The sequence below is a fragment of the Python bivittatus genome, unplaced genomic scaffold (assembly GCF_059951505.1).
Source record: "Python bivittatus isolate LINGU-HERP-01145 unplaced genomic scaffold, Pbiv_v1 ctg000700_np1212, whole genome shotgun sequence".
In the NCBI taxonomy this organism is placed as follows: Eukaryota; Metazoa; Chordata; class Lepidosauria; order Squamata; family Pythonidae; genus Python; species Python bivittatus.
In genome coordinates, this window is record NW_028277098.1 from 83443117 (window position 1) to 83452218 (window position 9102).

The following is a 9102-nucleotide window of genomic DNA, read 5'->3' on the forward strand; positions in this document are numbered from 1 at the left end:
GCCGCCAATAGGTACCTGATGTACACTCCTTCCTTCAAACCCTGGGCAGCACATGACAACATGCAAGCAAAGAACAGATTGTTTTACCCCATTGGAAATGGCAAATGCAGCTGATGTATCACTGTTGTAAAGAATCTGTCCTGTCATTCCATCATGGAGTAGTTGAATCAACTTCATGAATTTCCTCGGGCATCCATAACATCTCAGGATAATCTAGAGAGCCTCCCTGTTTACAGTGTCAAATGCTTTTGTCAGGTCAATGAAGACAAAGTAAATTGTGCATAATTGCTTTTCTATCAAAGAACAAAGAAGATTCTAGAGGACCTCCAAAAAACAGTTGTTGATACTCACCAGGCTGGAGAAGGTTACAATAGTATTTCCAAAGAGTTTGGACTTCACCAGGACACTATCAGGTAGATTATGTACAAATGGAGGCAATTCAGCACCATTGTTACCCTCCCCAGGAATGGTCGACTAACCAAGATCACACCAAGAGCAAAGTGTGTAATACTCTAAGGGGTCTCAAAGAAGCCCAGGGTAACATCTAAGGAACTAGAGTCCTCTCTTGCATTGCCGAATGTCAGTGTTCATGAGTGGTCATCAGGAGAAAACCTGGTGGTCATCAGGAGAAAACCAAACAACAGTGATGTGCATGGCAGGGTTGAAAAGAGAAAGCCACTACTCCCCAAAAAGAACATTGCTGCTCATTTACAGTTTGTGAAATACCATGTGGATAAGCCAGAAGGCTATTGGAAGAATATTCTGTAGACTGGTAAGACCAAAATAGAACTTTTTGGCTTCAATAAAAAGTGTTAAGTTTGGCCAAAGGCAAATGCTACACTCCAGCACAGAAACCTTATCCCGTCAGTGAAACATAATAGTGGCAGTATCATGGGTTGGGCCTGCTTTGCCATCATTGATGAAACTATGAATTCTGAATTATACCAGCAAATTCTACAGGAAAGTGTCAGGGTATCTGTCTGTGAACTGAAGCTCAAGAGAAAGTGGGTCATGAAGGAAGACAACGATCCGAAACACATGTACAACCGAAGAATAGTTAAAGCAGAAGAAAGTGAATGTTTTGGAATGGCCAAGTCAAAGTCTTGATCCTATAGAAACGTTGTGGAAGGACTTGAAGCGGGCAGTTCATGCGAGGAAGCACACCAACATTCGTGAGTTGAAGCTGTTCTGGAAGGAGGAACAGGCTCAAATTCCTCCAAGCCAGTGTACAGGACTGATGAACAGTTATCAGAAACATTTAGTTGCAGTTACTGCTGCCCGAGGGGGGCACACTAGTTACTGAAAGCAAAGGTTCACATACTTTTGCCACACACAAATAGGTAGCTGTGGATCATTTTCCTCAATAAATCAACGAACAAGTATGATGTTTTTGACTCATTTAATTGGGCTGTTTTAGGGCATAAGTGGAGAGCAGATCACATTTTAGGTCAAATTTATGCAGAAATATTGAAAATTCAAAAGGTTTCACAAACTTTTAAGCACCACCACTATATCTGATGTGGAAAAAACAGGAATACCTAAAAAAAGAAGCAAATAACTTCTAATGAAGCATGCTATACTCCCTTCTAGAGCTAACTGTCAGCCTTCCTTAACGGCCAATATCAGGTTTTAGTTTCGGAACAGCTTCAAACCTACATGCAGTTTTTTAAAAAACAAAAGCCACTGAACACAGTGGGACTTCCTTCCAAGTAAACACAAACATGATTAGCCTGTTCCAAAATCCTTCAAGAATCATATAGCTGAGATTAACAGGATGCAATTTTAAAGGACCCCTCATTTTTTTATTTAAGCTTCCTTGTATAAGTCCGAGCGCGCTGGGGATGCTAGGAGTTGTAATACAAAGCATTGAAAGGTCCCACACCAGAAAGGTCAATCTAACGCAAAACAAAGGGCGCGCCACGTAACTTCTACCACGCAGTCGCAGTCGGAAGGCGACGAACGTTAAACCCTGCCGCCTGGGAGCAACGGACAAGCCTCGCGAAGGCTGCACAGACACGCATGCGCATTCCATCCATGTCGTCTCGCCCCCTTCTGGACCGTTACAGTAGCTTTCGTCGAAGGAGGGGCAGCGGCCTGGGATGGAGGCGGAGCTGGCCGACGTAAGCGCCGACGCAATACGGCGGCCGGGTGTTCTGTGCCGGGGGATCGCCGCTTTCTCCTTCGCCGCGCTGACTCCCTGCCATGGAGTTTGTGGACCGGGCCGCGCGCTTCTTGCTGCCTTACTTGACCTTGATGATGCCGTGGGCATTGATGGGCTTAATGGTGACCGGATCCCTCGTTAAAGAATTGGTGCCGCTGGATGCTACTTACCTGAGTAACAAGCGCAACGTGCTCAACGTGTGAGGGGCTTGCTCTGACCGGTGCTGGGTGTTGCTGGAGGAGGGAGGAGGAGGAGGAGGAGGAGGAAGGGGGATCTGGGAGGCAGGGCCTCGCTTGTAGCGGGGACACCTGGACAGCAGGAAGCGGCTGGCAGCGGGGGAACGAGTAGAGGGCTTGCTGAAGGTCGTGGACGGAGTGTGAGGACTTTGAATGGGGGTCTGTGGGCCAGAAGAGGCTTGCTCTCGTGTAAATCGGGGTGAGGGTCTCTCTCTCTCTCTGAGAGGGATCCCTCATATCTCTTTATACCTGAGCCACATTTCTATCCTGCTTCCCAAGTTTGTAGTTTGGGAAAGGGCCAGTAAGGCTATGGCGCCTACGTTCATTAGTGCATTAACTAAATCCTGCTAAGTGAAGGAATCCAAATTGAGATACCCCAACATATAATTGTTTAGCCTCTGCCTGAATACATCCAGTAAAGAGGACCTCGTTGTCCTTACTGGGCAATTAGTTCCACTGGCTAACTGATCTTCACTTTTTCTAAACTTTGGGAAGAATATGTTGTAACAAGTGTACTAATTTAATAGAGTAAGGTTAATTACTAGTCCAGAGAGTAATAATCTAATACTGAATTGAAATCCAGTAAAAACTAGATTGTTGTCTCTCAAATTTAAGTGGGGTAATATCTGGTTAGTACTTAAAAGGGAGAACATCAGAAAAATCCCATGGTTTAGGTAAGATTAGGAAGTTGAAAAACATTTTAAAAGAGAGTATTGATACTAAGAAAAGTACAGGCGTATAGCTACAAAATCACCAAGCCTTAAGTTCAACTCAAAGGAGATTTTACTTTTACTAAATACTAATCTATTTAACTCAACCAAAAGTAAGCCATATAACTTTGTTAAGTTTGTAAGTGTAGCAAGGATACTAATTGGTTAATTTTTTTTTATCGCTGCAAGCTTCCTTAAGAGAGTTTCTACCTTTAAAAACAGTATAGAAGAATGTCATAAAACAAAAATAGTGGGTTTTCCACTGGTCACATACATGAATTTAAGAAATGCAGCTTTCTAGAGGTTCATCCAGCAGGTTTTCCCATTTCTATCTGGGGATGAACAGGACTGAGTTAGAATTATTATTTGCAAACCATATGCTTACATGGAGCTGCAACTCTGTTTAACATTGAGTTGTTTTAACTATGATGTACAAAAAAAGTAGTAATAGCTATGTTGCCTAGGGATGGGGGGATAGGCCAGTAATCCACAGTTAACCACTTTATTGGGGCATGTGAAATTTTATAATAATGGCAAACTTGTTTCTTAGAACTGTTCATCAAGAAAAACAATTTAAAAAAATACATTAAAAAGGGAGGAAGTAAATATAGCTGATCTGAGAATCCATTTTTGTATTGTTTATGATATGAAACTCTTAATCTTCATGGAAGCTCAGCCTGTCTGCTTGATGTTTATAAATATCTCTCTGCTTCTTTCTTAACTCCTTTTGAGGAATATTTTCTTCTGAAATTTTTGGGGAAAGTTTTTAATTCCTCCATGGTAGTTACTTAAAAGGTTAAATCATTCTTCTGCCAGTCTGATTACAGCTATTGTTTTCTGGTTACCATAGTTACCCTCAGCCAATATACTTCTGTAGCTGAGAGTAATAGGAACTGTAATTGGACCTTTACATTTTACATTTTTCCTCAGATCCTGGACATTGCTTTAGATGAAATCAAATGTTGACTTTCCCATTATGGGGTTTGTAAATATGGGAAGATTCTCCCTAACAGATATTAATCATGATGGATGTGGAGTACATGATTTTGTAACTTATATTGCCTGGCGCTCACTGTATTTTTCTTCAATTTCTCTCTGGCAGCTATTTTGTGAAATTTGCTTGGGCCTGGACATTCTGTCTGCTGTTGCCATTCATCTCTATAACCAACTACCATGTCATCCAGAAGATTTTACCTGTACTTTTTCGCCTGTTCTCACTGTTGGTTGGTACTATCATTTGGTATACATGCACAAGTATATTTTGGCTCATTCAGGACTTCACAGGCAGTTGTTACAAATCATCATCCCTTGATGTAGTGACTCAAGAACATTCCAACAAGCTGCGGTGCCTACAAGCTGGTGGGATATGGCAAAATTTTGATATCTCAGGACATTCCTTCCTCCTTTCATATTGTGTTCTAATGATTCTAGAAGAGTTGGCTGTGATGCCCAGTGTGAAAACCTTTCAGGGCTCCACACTGCACATGGTGGTGAACAGCTTATTCTTAGCATTGACTTGTTTGACCTTTATCTGGCTTTTCATGCTTTTTACTACTGCTGTATATTTCCATGATTTTTGGGACAAGATTTTTGGCACTTTGGTGGGCCTCTCTGCTTGGTATGGAACATACAGGTTTTGGTACCTGTCACCTTTATCTCCTGGGCTTCCCCCCAAAAGAACCCTTTATTTCCCGAAGTCTAATCGTAGGCTATAAAATCAGTTTGTGGATCAGATTCTATTTTAAAGAATATTCATTTGTAATTATCTAGATTTTAAGACAACTATTAATAATAGTTATTTAAAGTATATATTTAAAGTGAGTGGCAAAAGACCAAATACTGTTTGCATGATGAGTTTGTGGTATAGTCCTTGAAAGTGATTGATATCTTAGTAATATCAAGTAATTGTTAATCTTGGCTAACTGAATGGAAACTGTTGACTGGATTGGTATTAGAATAACTTGAGAGGAAAATATTCCTCTTTAAAACTCTACTTTTAACTATGAAGAGGCAAATTTCATAGACAAAAATACACTTAGATACAACACTCATAATACATTTTTATTACAAAAATGTAGGATTCAATAAATGGACGCATTTCTGGTTTGGTTAGATAAATTGACCGAGATCGTACTTTATTTGAGGTTCTAATAATTAACACAGTGATAGATACTTAAACATTTTGTCTCAAATTATCTTGCTTGAAGTCAAGGATGGAGCTTGATGTAGAACAAAGTTTTCTTTGAGTTTGATTTAAATCCATATATTATTACAAAAAAGGATAGCTATATTAGTCTTACGGTATTTAGTGCCATAGGTAATTTTGGATTTATTTATTTAATTTATATTTCAGATTTAAATACCACCCATCCCACAAAAAGTGACTCTGGGCGGTTTAAAATAACTATCCCCACCATTCTGTTTATTTCAACATTCAACTTTGTTCAGATGAAATGGCTTGCCTCATCCAACCTTTGTTCTCAAATTTATTTGACTTCTTTAGCATATCTTAATATGTCATATCTTTGGCAACATGGTATCTCTGAATGTTGCAAAATGCTTTATATTTGTAATCAGAGCTGTCCTGTTACAGCAGGCTGTTGCTTGCAGGATTGCAGCTTCCACATTCTCTGCTTTTCAATTAATTAAATATGGCAGTTAGGAAATCTACAGCAATGTTCGTTTATTGTTTATGGGAGTCATCTAGAAAATGCTATTTATATTGGTTCCTACAGCCATCCTTCACAACAGGAAAAACATAATTCATAAAGAATCTTATTTAAGGACTTTTTTATTTTGTTTAGCTTCCTTCGATACTTTGACTTTTTTCTCTACAACACAAGCTTAAAATGTTAATATATTTGTGTTAATTGTACTTTCTACAGTTTTGCATTTTGACTAACAGTATTACACTATAAGTGCAATTATTTTTAATCTAATTGAAAAATAATTGTTTTATTGAATGTTGCTGCTTTATATGTTATATTCAGCCTACTTTATTTTTGTATGTTCCTACTATACATTTAATAAAGCTGCATAGTTTGCAGCTACTAAGCTGAAGTGGGCACCTTTTTTGGCTCAGACAGCGCTTTGTTTTTTATTTTTATTTTTGGTCTCCAGGGGCACAATAGACATGTACTGATACCACAGGAGGCACTGGCTCAGAAAACTGTTGCTGTCTTAGTGTCTGTGTGTTTTGTTTTTAAGATTTGGGGGCATATTTAGATGGGAAGTAGGTGTGTTAGAGTCTTGTGGAGGCCTAGCACACTTATCCCATGTTTACTTCCCCCAGAAATAGCTAAAAATCAACAATTTGTTGCTGAATTTCAGCCATCTTGGGGGTCTCTGGAGCTGTAAAAATGTGGTTGTGTGTGTTCTGATTTGTTCACCTTTGTGCTAACTTTTCAGTCTTGTAAATGTCTTAACAAAACTTGCTAACTCAGCTCCAGAGCTTTCAGTTATGGATGTGATCAGAATATAACACTAAATAGTTTGAAGTCTTCATCTTGATTGTTTTACCCACAAACTGTTTGATTTCAGGATTTTGTATTTAATTTGACGGGCATGCCGTTTGAAGTGCCTTTGAATTGCATGGTACCTCTAAGTATGCTATAAGACAGTTATTTACAGAGTAATCCAGTGGGGTTTATGTGTGCCCTCTGTTTAAGGACAATATTCTTTTAACACTTCCCCTGGTTTAAACCTCCAATGTAATTTTTAACATTCTCTCTACTTAAATGGTTGCTTAAGGAAAAGACCTGTAAAAAAAAAAAAAAAGGTACACATTAGAGGTATATAAAATGCCTTGGTGAATCATAGCCCTCATATTCAGGATTATGCTACTTGTGCCCTGTAGAATTACAACAGCTTGTGCCTATGCCACATTTAAACTTCTGTATTGTACATGACAATTGGTTCATATAACACTGTTTCCAACATGGGAGAAAAAGTTTTATCTCAAACTCAGCTTTATGCCTATCCATAAACCAAGAAGAAAGAGCAGATAAGCATCTGTCCATATATATGCAGTTGGGTGATTGTAATGAGATGAAAAGGTATAAGAATAACCACACTGTCAAATGAAAGAGTTTTATGGAGGTAGAAGTCCAAGACCAGTGGTATATATCAGTGGGATTGGAAGCAGACTTAGTTTAAATTACCATTATTGTTTTTGTTGTAAGCTCTTTTGGGGCTCTTTCTGCTATGAAGATAAACATCAGACCTTCATGAACTGAGCCACGTAGGTATATGAGGAGCAGCCTTTATGACTGGCAACACCTCTTCCAATCAGTCAGATTACATTCGTGGCTCCTTTAATTCTTTCACAGCCAAAGTCACACTGAGTATTCCGATACGCAAATTGGCTCCATGACATAGGAATGTAGTGAAGTATTGGTGAATTCTTAAGCAATTCCTAAGTATTATATGTTTCCGTTAGCTGAGATTTTTCTCAGCAGTTCTATACCCAGTAAGTTTACATAAAGTATATTTGCTATAATGTTTTTCCTGTTACTTAAGCACTGTTTTTTTATTGTTGTTTAAAGAAGGCAGTGAAATCCTCTGTCTATACATGCATACATTTTACGGATGGGTACATTTTGTGAGTTGAGTATGATACATCAACATTGTTACTGTAGAGGAAAATGTTATATAAAAAATTCTTCTGACTCTATGTAACACAGTTTTTTTGTATAATAATCACTTGATGTCAGTTTTGTTGTCCATGAATGAACAAATCAAATTCACCTTCAATCGATGCAATAACAGATTGTTTCTCCAGTGGTTTTGGTTCCTTTTGGCTAAATTGCTTACGTTGCCAATTGCGTTACATTTATACCCTAATCCAAAACATATATTTACTAAATCTTATTTATTTCTGTAGTATTTTGTCATAAATAAATGATGAGAGGTATATGGCCTAAACTTTAAGGAGCGCTGCTTTTCCCAAATGATTATTTTCCTCCCCTACTTCTAAAGTAATTTGTGCCATGGTGCTATTTTTGTTGTGTTTTGCTAACTGTAATGGAGGACAGTTTAACCTGTTCTTCCTGAGGTGGGCAAACAAAGTAAAGCCCTGGATATCTCATGAGTGTCAAACTTCATTTTAAGCTGTCTTTCCTATGTTAATAAAGCTGCATGTTAGTGTGACTTCCAAAGCATAAGGGAGAACTTCTGTTGTGTAGACTTGGCCATGAAAATCAGTTTCAGATTTGCCACCGATATTTCAGGAATGACAACTCTAGCCTGGTTTTTTTGTTTTTGTTGTTTTTTTAGTAATCACATTAACATATTTTATTTATTTAAAATGTAGGTCATGCTTTGTTATTTTAGCAGCAGGGATTCTAGAAATGCTCAAAATAGTACTCTATACCAGAATAAATACTTTTAAATTAATATAGATGATTTCTTAGGAAAGTATTGAGTTGATTTCCAGTACAAACCTTGGAAAGAATGTAGTATACTTAATCTGTCATGCTTACTTGAGCAAGATCCTAATTATAGTAAGTTGGAAATACTTCCATTTGACTTTCTTTTAGAGTTACAGGGAAGTCTCATAGTAAATATTTGGGTGAAAAGATTGTAGGAATCCAAAAGTAGGAAAGTATTAATGACAAGAAAGCTCTGGTGAATGTGTAACATTGGGGTAAGCATGTAACACTGGTTTTGCAGACCCTGCATTGGTTGTTAATGGGTTTCCGGGTCCAATCTAAGGTGCTGATTCTGATCTATGAGCCCTTCATGGTTGGGCACCTTCAGGATTATCTTCTCCAGCCATCTTTGGCCCAATCAGTCAGACCTAGCAGGGGAAACTACTGCAAGTCCCATACTTTTGGAAATTTGGGGGGCTGTTGCGGTGCTGACGTTGTGGAATAGCCTCACTGTGGAGATCAGGTTGGCTCTTTGAAAAGTTTTTAAACACCAAGCTATTTGGGAGATCATTCCCCTGATCTGATCTGATTTGAAGTTGCCATCTTTTCATTTTGCTTGTATTCTT

General features: G+C 38.4%; 1 protein-coding gene across 1 annotated transcript; it reads left to right on the forward strand.

Annotated features, from left to right (window-relative positions):
• Positions 1-2109: 2109 nt before the first annotated feature.
• Positions 2110-6157, forward strand: FITM2 (fat storage inducing transmembrane protein 2). The gene is made up of 2 exons (XM_025167789.2): positions 2110-2360; positions 4210-6157. Exons 1-2 carry the CDS (start codon positions 2203-2205, stop codon positions 4820-4822), a joined length of 771 nt encoding a protein of 256 aa, XP_025023557.1. The 5' UTR covers positions 2110-2202; the 3' UTR covers positions 4823-6157.
• The last annotated feature ends 2945 nt before the right edge of the window (positions 6158-9102 follow it).

Excerpts from the sequence above, each read along its gene's own strand:
- FITM2 (XM_025167789.2), top strand. The coding sequence starts at position 2,203 with ATGGAGTTTGTGGACCGGGCCGCGCGCTTCTTGCTGCCTTACTTGACC. Across the intron at positions 2,361-4,209 it reads AAGCGCAACGTGCTCAACGT|CTATTTTGTGAAATTTGCTT; the intron begins GTGAGGGGCTTG and ends TCTCTCTGGCAG.